General features: G+C 41.2%; 1 protein-coding gene across 3 annotated transcripts; it reads left to right on the top strand.

The window, feature by feature from the left end:
* Positions 1–779: 779 nt before the first annotated feature.
* Positions 780–15,405, top strand: LOC107189930. 3 transcript variants are annotated; one of them, XM_015578622.1, is made up of 7 exons: positions 780–825; positions 9,970–10,304; positions 13,099–13,169; positions 13,268–13,517; positions 13,822–13,950; positions 14,037–14,313; positions 14,422–15,405. In XM_015578622.1, exons 2-7 carry the CDS (start codon positions 10,111–10,113, stop codon positions 15,403–15,405), a joined length of 1,905 nt encoding a protein of 634 aa, XP_015434108.1. In that variant the 5' UTR covers positions 780–825; positions 9,970–10,110. The 3 variants fall into 3 exon arrangements, with proteins under 3 accessions (XP_015434108.1, XP_015434107.1, XP_015434110.1); XM_015578621.1 differs by lacking the exon at positions 780–825 and adding an exon at positions 2,988–3,218; XM_015578624.1 differs by lacking the exon at positions 780–825 and adding an exon at positions 9,721–9,735.
* Positions 15,406–16,016: the final 611 nt, after the last annotated feature.

The raw sequence follows: 16,016 nt of genomic DNA, 5'->3' as shown, positions 1-16,016 counted from the left end.
GTTAGCCAGCTCATTTAGAACGGTTTAACGTTGCCTGAAAGCTCGGCTTCGTTTTCTGAAACTCGCCTTGACACGGTCTATGTCTTCGACGACAGGAGAAATTGTGCATCGGTGCAGCTGTATGCACTTGAGTCAAGACGATGCAAATAGGTCGCTTCGCGAATTGTTCCATTAAGATGGTTCGCGATACATGGTAATTCAATTTCAAAGAGGGTTCGCAAGAGATACGTTGCGATGGTGGATCGAATTCGTTGGTCGTTGTCATAATCTGTTTAAATACTTCTGAAATGCCTTCCTTCTAGTTCGGAGTGTGATCATTAATGTTTGCTGGAAAATCATGTAAAAGATTGACGATAACCGTTATTTGTCCTAGATCGTGCCATAAACATCTGAGAAAAACTGAAGATGACCTTGAAATGCCAACATCCAACGGCAGGAAATGATTCTACTTGACGAAGTAGGGAAATTGGACGAAGGACGAAGGATAGAGGACGGACAAACGGCATCGATTAAATTTGTCAACACGTTATTAGGTCGATTCCCACGTTAGTACCATAAAGGGTTCCTGTACAATGAACTTTCTATATGATTCCGCATCGCGATCATTTCATAATTACTTTCAATCGACGATTTCATTGGGTCGTATACTGTTGAAAGGTATCTTCCATTATTCACGCGTACAATGCACGAATTATACTATAATAAAGTCTGAATGATTTCAACAGATTCATGGTTCCTTCTGCGCCCTCTTCGGGTCTCAGGGTCAGTGGTTCGGCATGCGCAAATTCGTTTTACTGTGCCTACGTATTCGGCGACACAGAAGCTGTAAGTACCTCTATTCAGAAGGAACACGTATAAGTTTAAAGGCGATTTCCAACTGGTAACTACGAATCCCCGTTTATCGTGATATTTTCTCGATGGGATTGCGTAATACATTTTTTCGCGACTTGTTACTATTTATCTGCAATCTAGTTATCGTAAACATTATGCCAGTGAGAGCAAACGCAGGTCGATAACACCTATCTTATCAGTTTTATTAGATACGATCGGCGGAGAATTCTATCGAGATAAAGCGTAGGAATAAAACTTGTACCCGACGTGTAGAAATCGTAAGTTGGGAGTTGTATTCTTCCTTCTTCGTTCGTGGTGAATCGTCGATTAAAAATAATTATGACGACGCGCCGTCATCGTCGGCCGATCGTTACTTTCCAAAATCATTTCGGCGAGACGAAGATGTAGCTAAAGAAAGGAAAAGAAAGGAACAGGAGAAAGAAGAGTTGATTCTTTTTTTTTGGAAAGTTAGGCGTCGCTTGTGAGGAAACTTTTTCTGCCGAGGTAACGCTCTTGTATGGAAATTCGAGAACGCGATAAAGAAAACTTTGCATTCATTATGCAAAATTCGCGAAGTCGCGTCATCGTCATCGATCGAAATAATCGTCTCGGTAGTCGCTTAGTGGAACGCGTTATCGTGTTTGTTGCTGTGGCCATACTTTCTTACCTCTTTTTTTTTCCTTATTCATTCGCGAGATAATCGTTGACTGGAACAGATTAACTCGCGCTCCTTCGTTCCTCCCGTAATCGATACTGGCATTGCGATTGACGGTCGATGTCGGTCGAAAATATATGCCAGCAACCGCTTATAATTAACACGGCGACGGAATAACGCTGAATAACAAAAATCTCGCGCTTTAAAGACACTCTGACCAGATGGGGTCTTCTGAATTCTGGGCACTTCTGAAATGACAATATTATTTCAAATAACATGTTATTTTATTTTTCTGCGAATTACATCACGTAACGAGGTTGGAGTTTGGTTAATTGACATTTTTCTGATGAGTAACACGCCTCTTTTATTTTTTACACCAGTGGAACGATTATTTTCGTTCGCAACAATATTAGATGGACCCAAGCAAAAGCTTTTTGAAGAGTGGGTTCTGCTTAAGGTATATTGATGCAAAGATTTCTTAAAATAAAATCTTTTCGTTGCATATTATTTTGAGCATTATTTCTTTTGTCAGATTTGAAATGAAAGAATAACAAAATAATTCTTTATTTGAAAACGTTACTAGTTCAAATGAATCGATAATATTTTTTTATTTTTAAATAGAATCATCTCTTATTTTCATTTGAAATAAATTTAGCCACGACTCTGACTCGTTGGACTAATTTAGCTCGCAGACGTGAATTACTTCCACGATCGTTGAATAATAAATCGAGCTGTGCTACGTGAATCCAAAAAGACCCTATTGAATTCTAATTTTTTGCTTTCGAGGTGTCTATTGCGCGTCGAAGATAATCACGAAGACTCTATTCACTGTCGTCTTCGGACAACTAAGTGCTCCGTTTCTCGGCCTTGCATGGACTTACACATTCTATTAAATAATTTATCGAAATCGATAGACTTCCTATCGTATAGATTAGGAGAGCGAAGAAATACACAAACACAACAGACGATCTTTGTCCCGTCGGAGACTGGATTTTTTCTCTTACAACTTTCTATGCACGTTCCACTAACGCCCACGGTAAATATTAAACTTGCATCAGCAAACGTGTGCGCATTCAATTAGCATTAGTCAGCGTACACAAACAAGCGAGTGTAGCAACGAACGATTTGTAAGTTTCATTCATTGCGGGGCATTCCTTGTAAATATTTAAGGATTTTTTTTTTGTAAGTTTTTTTCTTTTTTTGTGTATTTAGTTCACGAGAAGCCCGATAGTGTGCATAAGAAAGTACACATCTAGTTTAATTCTCCGTACTGTAAATTAAAAATCTGTATGCGCGTGAACACCCCGCGCACACGTTCCATCAGTTTGTATTTAAAGTTTCCGCCGTGCGGGTGATCCTCGAGTCGAGATTCTTGACCAATCGGTCGCGTGTAGTGCGAGTTGCCCCGTAAGGCGCAAAGTTTGCCGCGTGGTTCGAACGTGCACGAAGTTTGTCGAAAGAGTCCGATCGCGTACGCGACTCGCCACAGTCGACCGGCGAACGTCGTCGCGGTGACGCGTCTCGTGTTTCTTTCGAAGAATGTCGTACGCTGGATCCCTTGTGTCATTTGTGTTTCACCTTCTGTTCTCCGGTTAGTGTCGTGTTCACCAGTGTACACCAACAAATCGTGCGCCTGGATCAACGTCGATTAAGATTTTGACGGATCGAACACGCTTCCCCCTCTCACCTGTTTTTACATACCTGTACTACTTGTCATCCAGGAGAAACTTACGTAAGTGGCTTACAACAGTGATGATATCTTTTGTATAATATCGGTGTATGAACCCTGGAAGAGGTGTCCGGTGATTTTTTAAATAGTGAAAACCCCGAAAGATTCGTCCGATCGGTGTCTCAGTGATTCTCGATAAATCGTCACTATACAGAGATTGTCTAGAATTATTCCAGTGCCGGTAAAATCTTTGATAGGGTGGATCGATAATTTATTCGATTTGAAAGCTAACAAATGGAACCCGTAATGATAATAATATTAAGTAGAGATTTAAGTAATAGAGCGAAGACATTTTTGTGCCCAATTCCAGAAAGATAACTCATGCAACTATATAGTTCACGAACGGAAAATTTTCGCAGGGCCATATGTAATAATGGAGAATCATTGAGAATCGCTGTACAGTTTTCACGGTCGTTGGGGTGGGTTCTGAGATCGGCTAGATATTCGTAATCGATCGAAAACGATCGTGACCTGATAACGTTGCGTGTCCCAGAGTGACAGTTTCGTCGTTCTGGATTCGACAATAATAATTCTTCTCATCAAACGTTGTCGCGAAGAGGACCGCGATGCAGGACTGTAAATATGTACACACAGGCGAATAGTGTAAAGACAAGAAGCGTGTAACTCGGCGGGAATCAATGAAGTGAAAGACCCCCGTAGGAATTTCATTGTCGTTCGACGATGAGAAACACGATCGAAGGTGTCGTTCGCCACGTTCCAACCGCATTCACCTAAATGGCCATATAGGTATCAGCGATAAAAAAAAGTGTCGCGCTTATCGTGGGCGTCGTTCGCTCTTATGCCGGTACATACACACGTAAATCGTATGTGTTTCCGCGTGTGGTCGATGGCATCTCGAAAGTCGCTTGAATAACGGACAGGGAGTGTGAACCATTCCGTGCAGAAGCTTACGGAAAGAAAATAAAAGTGACACGCGTCGAGGGATTTTTTTTCTTTTTCGCCTGATAGGTTAACGTTTCGGTTACAATTCACCGTGAATATATCGTATAGTTGTCGATACAAACACCACATGTATTCGTGTAAGAACAGAATTAGGTGTACTACGTTTTATTACATACATTATTTACTGGTTTAACATTAAATACAAATATACTTAATATTCAATTCGATTTTATATTCATTAGACATGTAGAAAGTACGGTAGCAAGAAAACAGAAGTGAACTGGCGAAAACTTTGGTGATTCTTGTGAACGACTTGACACTGACACGAGAAAGGGGGGGGGGGATCCACACTGAACAATTTAAGTTGGGAACGATTCGAGGCAATCAGGGCCGAATAAACGAAGACTGACCGAGGAGGTTCTTAACCGTATCTTTTTCGTGGCCAAGCAGAGTACGTGACCAGCACGGCATATAGCGCAGTAACTCGTCCACGATAATTTCGAGCTGGGATTCACTGACCTACATGACGCGTATAATTTAACCGGACACGATGTTTCGGCTCCACTCGCGATCTTATGACCTTTACAACTCGATTCCGGGACTCTATATTCCGCGTCTTTATTGTTCACGATCGCGCAAACGATCGCCTCATTTTTATCGCCGAGCGGCCATTATCGTCGCGTTTTTACGATTACATGGCTACCGGAAGTGGACACCGAACGTGTCCTCGCGATCAGTATTTGCGATGACGATGATCGTTGGACACATCTTATCTGGGAAAAACAAACCCACGATTGCTTACGTTTCTTCTGTTTTCTTGCAGTTCGTAAATATATCCTGTATACTATTTGAGAACGAGACAGTAGATCGTGCAACAGGGGGATGATGATCTAAGGTTGACAAGAAGATAGAGCGTTCGAAGCGATTGTCAATAAAGAAGCTGAAGTTTGACATGGACATGCTAGTATTGTATACTTGCTCTTATCATCGGTAATTCTCAAGGAAATTCACCGAATTAAGATAAGACGTTTCTTTGGAAACTGACCGTGTTAGTCATCGAGTTGGTCGTCTTTTTGGTTTTAGGATCGAAAATATATTTCACGACAAGCCGTTTCGCGCGATGAACACACAAACACTTTCGAGGGAATCGTTTGGGAATTCTATGTCGATCGAGACCCCCGTTGAAGAGAACTGTTGAGTTTCTATTTTTACACGTGACGAAGGTTCTCATTCGCGAGGACAGAAGATCCCACCAGAGAGAGAGAGAGAGAGAGTATTCGCTCATTTTTCTTTTTCTTTGCTTTTATTTTTACTCATACCGATCGTGTTCTATTCAAACGACCGTTGAGAAAAAGAGAAGAGAATAGAATGGTTGCGCAGTCTTGTGTATATTTGCTTCACGCTGAAAACGAAAGGGGAATTGGCGATATCGTGACTTTCCAAAAGCGGCGGCTGGCAATAACAAAATAAAAAAAAAACAGTTTTCCACAGTTGAGAATCTCTGGCATCCGTGACTCGAGCTGTCGTGGCACGAGTTGCCGCGAAATAACCGCCGCCGCAAGGAACTCGCTTAAGGATATAAGTGTGCTCGTAGATTTTACGATTGTGACTTCTCTGAGTAATACACGGAAGTTCCAATCGATACTTCCACAATTACCGTCGAACACGAACGGACCGTGAACCATCCGTCGAGCAAAAGAACCGCAGTTGCAAAGTCGTCTTTCTTGGAGGACCGTGAAAAGAAGGGACGAAGGGATCGTTGACGAGCCACACGCTGGTACCCAGAACCGTCTCGTATCGTACAGCGTAGTATAGCTATCAGGGAACGGTGTTTCAGATATTGAAATCAACCGGAGAAGAGACGAAGGTGTGCGTAATAAATTATACTCGTGTTCCGTCTATGCTTCTGACGCAACGTGCGCGAAAGGATACATATACATATATTTCCCAGGAAGAGATCTTCTCCTTGTGGCGGGAGTTAGCACGCCTCAGCTTTCCAACAATGGAAGCAATACGTATCACCTGGGAAACGGACGAAGCGTGTCAGAGAGATATACATACTAAAGGTGCTAAAGAGTCAGTCGTGTAACGAGGGAACGGTTGAACGGAATTTCACGATTATCTTTGTCGATTACAACACCCCAGAACGCATTTTCTCGCCGATGTTCTCGTTGAAACTCAAAAGAAACCACGTTCATTCACGGTGATTCAATGTCTAAACTGCTTCTCGATTTTATATCATTAATAACGAACGTCGCCGATGGTTCTTCTATTGTGTTTCCTTGTCATTGAAATACCGAGAGAATTACCTGTTCGACGCTATCGAGTTTCGGTTTCTGTCTTTTTGAGGGACACCTTGTATAAGTTAGATATTCCATGGACATTGCGCGGAGAATTTTGTGAAGCTCGAAAACAGTGGTTCAAAATCAAAATTTACCAGCTCCAACCGGTCCAAAACAGAATTTCTTTTATCTTCCAGAAAAACTGTCGTTTACTGTATTATTAATCATGGAAGTATCGATAATAATATTTTCCTAAAATATTACGTGTTTTTTTTTCAGTTAAATTTTGATTCTGGATCACTGTACGACGCGACGATCGAACAGAGCGTGGAAAACGAAAGAAAAACCGCGCTTGCCGGTTGACAACAGAGACTTAGGTGGTGGGCAAAGTACCATGTGACGATTCTCTGGCTTTCACCCAGAAACACGGATGCTACAGGATTTACGAAAGTATTTTTAGGATCTCGGTCGATCGGACGGGATTGCACAATATCTGTATATCTCGTTGGAGATTGTGAAAAATTGTTCACCTTTCGACTAATTCGCTCCAGACGGAATGCAAATGTTGATTTGAATTTCTTTCTTTTTTTTCATCGAAGTAACAAGAAATTGAGTGGTTGTAATAATTATAATAGTTAACGACCAAACACTGGTGGTAACGATCGCCGGTATAAGACGGCGTGTACGGTAACCACGGATAAGATTTATCGACCAGAATTTCAGTTTTGCGTGTCACGTAACTGGAACAACCTTTTGTCAATGTCTAGCCTGTATATAGATTCCGTGCAAGGATTTCATGCAAACACACCAGAAGCCTAGAACCTTCTGACCGAATTTCTCGTGCCTTCGAAATGGGTAATAAACGCGAAATCGTGATTTTCCGTGTGTCCTAAGAATAGAAAAAGGAGAAACCTATATTTTCGTTTCTTTTTCTATTTGTTTCGTTAGACACGATATATGTTCAAGTGTACGAAAATAATTGAGAAGCAGGTAGGAGAGGGGTGAGTCGTCGTCGAGTTAACGGGGTTCTCGATGGAAATTATCCTGCGAAATTAACTTGACTTTGTCTAAATTGTCCTTCCACCGTTTAAACGGGGGAACACTCGAAACGACGTCGAATTAAACGGTCGGATAAACGGCCGTTAATACGACCGCGAAAAGCATCTCGATATCAAATCGGTACGACTAAGTCGCGAAAGACAGACGCGTGCTGTTACCGTGATCTTTATCGGATTTATGCTGCGCGCGGTGGAGATTGGCAAATTTATTATCTAAGCCTACAAAATACGCAGGGCATTCCAACTTAATTTACTCTAAATTTCCTTTCACAATTTTTTATGTTCTTGTCTAAAACAGCACTTTGTATATTATTGGAAGGGAAAACTATGAAAGTAACAGTATCTGTGTTTACCTAATCTGTCAGAATAGAAGTAGTCCAATTGCTCAATAACCGTGAATATTTTGGTTGCCTACACAAGGGTTTAAATTAAAAAGTGAAAAGTACGCATGTAGCTCCAAATATTTGGAAAAATCTTGAAGAATGATAATTTGTTAGATAAGACATTTTAACTAAGGAAGGCAAAGTGAATATGTGTATATTTGTAATTACCGAGGATTGTTCCGCCGAGGAGACCAGCGATTCCGAGCGCTAGCGTCTCGATCGACGAGCCGCCAGATCAGAAACGAACTGCGAGTGCAATGAGCTAATTGAACTAATTGCGTTCGTTAGTCGTTCCTCGTAACCGCGTGATACCTTCGCCTCGCGGGGGATGCGTGTCGTATTTTCATCTGAAATCCTCGGTCCAGCCATCATTGGACGAACAACAACATTTGCGACGGCGACAGTAATTCGCGGTTTCTGTTACACGGCTGTTGTTTTCGCTTGGCGAACATGTGGCACGGTTAATTATCCCCGAGGATTTTTTTCGTTCGTACAAGCGGAGCAGTAGAAAAGCGAGGATGCCAATCTGATCAGAAATTATAATTAGTTCAAAGAAACCGACGTGTGGACTGCGCGCGTTTATGCTAATAAACAATTGCATAGACTAACGAGTTCCTTTAAATAGCACAGAACAAGGTGAATGAAATTTGTCGAAGAACATTATAAATATTTATTATCGCGCGTATAGTGTATCTACAAGTCGATGTGTTACAATTACGGGTACTGTAGAAGGAAAGTGGAGGCAAATGGCAATACAGTAAGTCATCGAAGAGTGCAACGGTGTACTAAAACATTGTTTATAAAAATAAAAATATTTCCAAAAATGTGTTAAATAGTCTTAAAATGAATATTGTTTATTGATTGTACGAAACAAAAAGAATGCAGTGAGCGGGTTAAACGAAGCTGACGATTGGCGAAGACCAACAAACAGTGTACATACGTTTATTTTCGTGTTTTCATCTCGATCGGGTTAACCGGGTGGTACTCGTCGTTTCCGAGCTTAACGGATTAACCCGAGGTCCCCGATTCTCGTTTTGCAACCATATTGGTACGCAATGATGGTAAATTGGACGAATCGCGCGCGGGTCGTTCGATTAGAACCTCGACAATTGGTGAATAACGTGACCGTACGGTACAATTATAGCGCAGTTCACTTCGAAACGTTTCTCCCTTATCCATCTTCAGTCGATATTCCATCTGCGTGGCACGAACGGAAAAGGGGGATGGGGGAATATTAAATTTTGCATATAATATGTTGTTACAATGAGAATTATTATATATAATTGTGTTAAAAGTAAAAAATTTGTCAATTGGCAACGAATGAAAAATGACGTTAAACGGTGTCAAAATATTAAAATGTTCTTGCGAATCATTTATATGCCGTCTAATATACACAAAAATACAGTATAATATTTCTTTGGTAATTTTTTAATAGTTTGGGAATGAAAGGATTAACTACCGTTCTTCTGTTACTGCCTCGTAGATCTCTCGACGATCTCAGGAGAATTTGCACGATAAACACACCGTAACGAAAGGGATAAATGTTAACTGACCTTTCGTTGTTTATCACAACTTCCTAGACGGGCCTTAACTTCCCCTATGAGCGTCGACTTCGACGGAATGAAGTTTGCGTAACACGTTAAAAATAAATCTGGACTTTAATTCCTAGATGGTCGATGCTTTCGATGCGGCTACTAGATTAAATTACTCACGTTCTATACGTGTATAATTATTCATTAAAGCTAAACGTCGTCGAGTACGACAAGAATGGAGACAACAGAGGAGAAAGCAAAAACACTGACACACTAGTATTTTTCTATCGTCTCTTGCAATTACAGGGTGTTCCAAGATAGCTTCGACTCCCGGACATGAGGGATTCCTGGAATGATTTGAAGTAAGTTTTTCCATATCGAAAATGTTAACAAAGCCTCGAATAACATTTTCGCTAAGACTAAAGTTGTTTCAAATCAGCCCAGGAATACCTCATTTCCGGTAATCTAACCTATTTTGGGACACCCTGTATGTGTACTCCGTTCCCATCCAAGTTTGCCCGTGAAGGAATCCGATTTTTTTTCAGTAGTTGTTTTGTTGACGAGAAGAATAACTGAGATTGTTTCTCTATTTTCAGCTCGGAACCAGTCGCCAAGAGGATCATCACCAGAGAGATCGGTGAACCCCCCGTCGACGAAGGCGTCGCGCGACAATTTCACGCCGTTTCCGTGATAACGTTCTCCGAAAGCTTGCAAAGGAAACTGAATAGAAGTGAATCATGTCGCGATCCAGATGTTCCAGCGTGTCCAGCAACGACTATCCGGAACATTTGAATCCGTTCAACGAAGAGATCACCAATATGCAGCCGCCCATGTACCGAGACGGGAAAACGAAAGACACGAAACACAAGTTCTGGACTTTCGGGAGAAGCAGAAAGAAGAGGTCCAACAGTTTCTCCATCAAATCCACCTGGTAAAATGTTCGATATTGTGTATCGCGCGGAATAACCAAACATTTGAACCTGAGGGTGGGGTCGTTTGAAAATATATAGGGTGGATAGACTACAGTAAGTGACATGTACCAGTGAATGAACATTATACACAGAAATTAACGAATTAAATATTGATTTTGTTTTCAATTCCTTGTCTCATATTCAAATCACTGGTGAAATCTATATTTTTGTCTTTGTAATTCAATTAAATACATTCTTCCCAACTTTACAAATTTAAATCTATACGTTATAAAAAAATTTAATTTTCATGTGCAGAATATTTATTGATATCATTATCATTTAAAGTTTGACTATAATTGTTACGAAATCTCTTAACTGTTCATTTATTGGTGCGTTCACCCTACATTATTATACCGTATCGGAAACATTTCTGGATCTTGTAGGAAGTTTTTGTATTGTAGATGTATATCGTTGCGCCGAACAGAGGTCGTATCGAAGGAGATGTTTGAAGGAAGCAGATACGCGCTAGATTCGAAAGTAAATCGGGAAGAATACAAGTTTGTTGAACTTGAACTTACCCAGTAAGAGTTAAACCGCACACGTGAATCGTGTCTGAGACTATGGTACCTGCGTCTGGCCGTCATCCAAGCTACACAAATAACGTAGAACCTAACGTACCAAACGATCGACGTCAGCTCGAGTTTCGTCCAAAACGCCTGTGCGCGATTTCTATTTGAAGCAACGTTCTTGTTCAGCCTTTTCTACGTGTTGTAATTACTCGATCAGAAATCAGCTTGAAATTTTCTTGTATTATACCACTTCCTGTACATACATATATCAATTCGATTTCGTGGATCATCGTTTGTTAATTTCTGTACGAAAGGTCGATCGAAAGATGCGTCACAAGACCGTATAAAATTATCCGTTGATACATAGTCTGCTGAACCACCGAAGCTCCGATGAGTCCGTTTGCTTCTGTTGTATGCCAAGCTATCGATCATTTACCGAGCAGACACGGACGATTACGGTAGTTAACTGTACGGAAACGATTACGATCGACATTACTATCGCTAAGCAAACTTCTATGTTTGATCTAAACAACGTTCATCCTATTGTCTAGATATCTTCGAGCAAATTTTTCCTTTGCTTTTCTCGGTGAAATTGTCTTTAACGGACGACGAAACGCCGACTTCGTGCGTATTTTCATTGGGAGGAAAGAGTTACGGTCTGATTGTTCGTCGAAATTAACTTCGGCAAATAGGTATATGTATAAATGTATATGTTACAGTAAAAGCGTTAATTCAGTGAATGTATACATTTCCTAGTCGATGTATGTCTTTACTAATCGGGTTAGTAAATGTATTCACAAGGAACGAAGTTTATAATATTATCTAGTAAATAAATACATTTACTAGAATTAGTATACATTCTTACCCAGATAACAGATGACGCCTTAAAGACGTCTTAGACCTAAAGTAGCCGTAAAATGGGCGTTTTCGAGGCGTCATGTGCTGGCTGGGTTATATTCGGTTCATACTTCTACTAAAATTGTACGTAAATGACATTGACTTCACGCTTTTACTGTGATACATACACTACTTTTTGTTTTCATGAAGGTTCCTCAGAATAATCGAGTATAATTGTTTACGGAGTGTATTATACCCGAAAATTGGTAAATTAGGTACTAAAACTAATGTAATGAAAAACATTCCTGTTTTGTTTCTATTGTTTCAATAAAACAAAAGACTAAATTGTACACCATATGGAGGACCAACGTGTCTCGAACAGAAAGTATATTTCAAAAATCGTAATCACTCGACGAAACTCCGTAATCTTTCCGTACTCCATGGCACCGAAGATACTCGATCTCGTTTTTCCAGTCGTGAATCAGTCCCCGAAGTTTATCTTCGGAAACGAACCGTGAAGCAACTTTGTCCCCGGCCGATTCGCAGCGCAATAATTTGTCAAACCGTCTCCCATTTGTTAGCCTTTGTTCCGTGTCAGGATTTATCCGTGGAGAGATTCAGATTGCGTGAATGGTATCGTCCGGCGAGAATATCCGCGTGTGGAAATCACCGAACAACAGTGACGGGCTTTCGGGCGTAATCGACGCCACTCTGTCGTCGTCATAGATCTGTTTGCTTGCTTGTGCAACGTAGCTCGGATAAAATAAGAAAATGATTACTCCTGATGTCAGTCGATCTCTACATACATATGGAAGGCCTGACCACCACGCGTCATCCGTATTCACTGTTCCGTTTCTTATCCGTTACCTCGACAACTTGTAAATTTGAGACGTTGATTAATATGTTGTCTCCGAGACTTTTGGCTCCGCGAAGACCTCTGTTCCCGTTCGATACGCGGCCGACAGATGTTCGAATGCAAATTGGATCATGGATGATCGAAGCTGGAAGACCTTTGCTCCGAGCAAACGGTCCTGTACGCGCGATTAATTCCGACGAATCGATGCTTCGTTCAATTTTGGTTGTGTACAATTACGTATCACACGCGGATAGTGCGTACGTTATTGCTTGTGAGTTAATAATATTTACGCGACCGTCAGTCGGAATAATTAGGTAGGATAAATAGCGTTGTCGTACTCCTACCAAACACGAATTGCAGAGGATTGCAGGGTTAAGAGCGCAATGTAAACGAGCAGAGTCTCATCACCTTGTCAGCGTATAAACGTGACACAGATCCGTTAACACGCTCGAACGCAAGCCGACTGGCACAATTATTATCATCTGACGCGCAGCGAACTCGTTAATTCATTCCTTCTTCTCTGTCTGATAACTTCGATCGTGTTGTTTTCAGGAACGGGCTGTTTGGGAAACGGAAGGAGGAGAAAGCGGAACCGCAGGAGAAAAGGTCTACAATCACTACCGGTAGCTATGTTTGGAAAATTCATTGATAAATGAACTAGAAGTTTGGCTGAATGGGTCGAAAATTATCGGTTTGCTTTGGTCTTTCTTTTAAATAACAGTCTCGTCAACCTATAAAAGGGAGCCTTCCACGAAACCAATGGCTCCTCCCCGACCTACAAGGGACCAACAAGAGTTCGACGAAGCTCTCAGCACGTTAACCAGAAGAAGAAAGTACACTTTGGACAATTCGTCGAGATACAGCTCGAGTTTAACCGTGAACGGTGATCCTGCGAGGATGTACGACGGTGTGCCACAGGACACGACCACGTCCATCATGGGTGAGCTCACCCCGAAACCACCGGCAAGAAGGTGCGCGAATTTTAGTCTTAACACTAAACTTACCGAACTCTTCGAAGAGATAGGAATTAGAACGGCAAAACCGGTCATTTGACCGGTCGTGGTAGATTTAGCGGTAAGGGGTTATATACTTTGAGCTGTTGAATAAGAGAGAAAATTAAACAATTTTTTTGAATTGTTGAATTTTTAATAAACAATAATTCTGCATATACAAACAACATTTTTAACTTTCCATCTTATTCAATAGCTTAATGGTACGTAATCCTTTAGGTAGTCTGCTTTCAGTAGTTAAGATTAATGTTAATCTTTCAATCAGATTTGGCCAAATAAGCCCCAAGCCAACAGACAAGATTCCGCCGTTGAACTTCGAGGACAAATCCTCAAAGGAGAACGGAGATGTAACTCTTCGCGAGAAAACACAGGAGAAAACGCCCATTCCCCCTTTGTAAGCGATTGCGATTTCGAACGGCTGTACGCGCCTTCTCAAGTTGATACAGTTTCGGAGCATACGGAAATTCGATTTTATTTCAGGCGAAGATTTGGTAACAGATCGTCGCAAAGAGCGAACGCGATTACGCTAGAGTCGGAAGAGGAGGCGAGTCGATCGGGAGACGCGGCGTTCTGTGACGAGAATGAAAATGTTCCCGAGGACTATGTCTTCAAAAGGTTCACCCAAGACGCTGTTAGGAAGTCCAATCTCTCGATAAACAGCTGCATCTCCGTTGGAAGTACGATGAGTTCGTACGGTCGGAAAAAACGGAGAGCACCGCAGCCACCTCGTCGAGTGGAAAAAATAGAGGTTAGCGAGGTAAGTCTGAAGAACACGAGAACGGCTGCTTTCTTCATCTAGCAAAGTGAACGTTTCTTAACTTCTTGAACGGATTGTTTGTTCATTAACTGCGTCGTCTTTTCGTAGAAGACCACCGAAGCACCTAACATAGAACTTCAGATAGTGGAACCGATCGACATAGTGAGAGTTACCGAGAACATCGACCAGATGACAAAGAAGAGTAAAGATTTGGACAACGAAGTCGATGAAACGAAAGGAAAAAAGTCTGCAGAGTCTACTACGGATGCAATTCCACCGACAGAAGAAACAACGGTAAGGGATACTCCCGTGCAAACTGCGGGAAATCACGCAGAAGAAACAGAAAAATCGTGCCTCGAAGTGAATCGTGGGGGTGAAAATACCGTGAAGATAGAACAGACTGAATTAAGGGGCTCTACAATGGAAGATCAAGAGAAGCCGAACGTAACAGAATCCAAGGAACCCACGAAGAAGACGGAAGAAGATGTTCAAGTTGAGTATCGCCGAAGTTCCCAAGAGAATGTAGAGATTATCAAGGAAGTCAACGAAGTATCGCCATCGGAACTAGACGAAGTTTGCCTAAGACGAAAGAGCTCTTCCGGTTCGTTATCTAGGAGCGACAGTTTCTCGGTGAAAGATGAAATCGAGAAGATCGAGAGGCAAATCAAGGCCCTCGAGGCGAGAGATGCTTCCAGAGAATCAACGGAGGACACGAACGACGATCCGCATGGGAATACCAGACAGTCGATTCAAGCGAATCGTAGGCACTTCTTCCAGAATATGGTCGACAATGACAAAGCAGACGCGGTTAAGATAGAATTTAAAGAATTCCCTAGAGAACAAAAAGACATTCACGTTGTGAGACTAAACGATTCACCGGTTCCTGTGGTGGCCCCTAGGAAACCGGTGAAAGTGATCGAACTTCACATATCCGAACCCATTAAACAGGTGGCGGAGATTGTTGACGACATTAATCCGATACCAAAACCGAGGAGGCACAGCGCGTTGAGTTTGAACGATACTCGATCAAGTTCCGTGGCTCCAATTGAGCAACGAAAGAGCCGCGATGAGTCTAGAGGAAAGTCATTCTAGAATTTGTTACTGTGGATCATTTAATATTATGTAGAATGTTGTGCAATCATTTCGGCTTCTAAATTAAATGGAAAAGAAACAGCTCCGTTGATTTTTGTCGGAATATTCTTTAAAGACTGTGTAGACATCGTGTACATGTGCCTTTATTTAAGCTTACAGTTCCAGTTAACTCTTTGAAGCGTCCTCCTCCTCGATTCAGATTCCATGTAGAGAAACTTTTCGATAGTGAACAGTTTGCAATTAGCATTGAGATACGGTGAGCAATCGCTGATATTGTCGTACTTTTCTTTCTGTAGATATTTCAAAGAGTTACTAGGTGTAATAAGTATGCGTATTATGTACTTGGAGCCTTAATACTATAATGAAACAATAGTTTCATCGACTTTGGGCATAGACTATTATGTGATTGTACATGTCTACCATTTACTTAGTATATATTTTCATTATTTATTGATACGAAATAAAGTCTAAAGATTTAATTATGTTTATGCTGTAGTTACTAGAGGCATTCAACAGTTTCTTATAAGATAATACAAGGAAGCAATTCATCCTGTATCAATTTTATTTGTAATATTTACAAAATTTATTTCGTAGAATTTCATAAAATCAAA

This window comes from Dufourea novaeangliae, unplaced genomic scaffold (genome assembly GCF_001272555.1).
Source record: "Dufourea novaeangliae isolate 0120121106 unplaced genomic scaffold, ASM127255v1 scaffold175, whole genome shotgun sequence".
NCBI classification, from domain to species: domain Eukaryota; kingdom Metazoa; phylum Arthropoda; class Insecta; order Hymenoptera; family Halictidae; genus Dufourea; species Dufourea novaeangliae.
Note: the sequence above shows the minus strand (reverse complement) of the source record. Positions and strands in the feature narration are given on the sequence as shown.

Bases quoted from the DNA above. Each gene is read 5' to 3' on its own strand.
- LOC107189930 (XM_015578622.1), top strand. From the start codon at position 10,111: ATGTCGCGATCCAGATGTTCCAGCGTGTCCAGCAACGACTATCCGGAA. The intron at 10,305-13,098 runs GTAAAATGTTCG...TGTTGTTTTCAG, and splicing joins TTCTCCATCAAATCCACCTG to GAACGGGCTGTTTGGGAAAC. The intron at 13,951-14,036 runs GTAAGCGATTGC...ATTTTATTTCAG, and splicing joins AAAACGCCCATTCCCCCTTT to GCGAAGATTTGGTAACAGAT.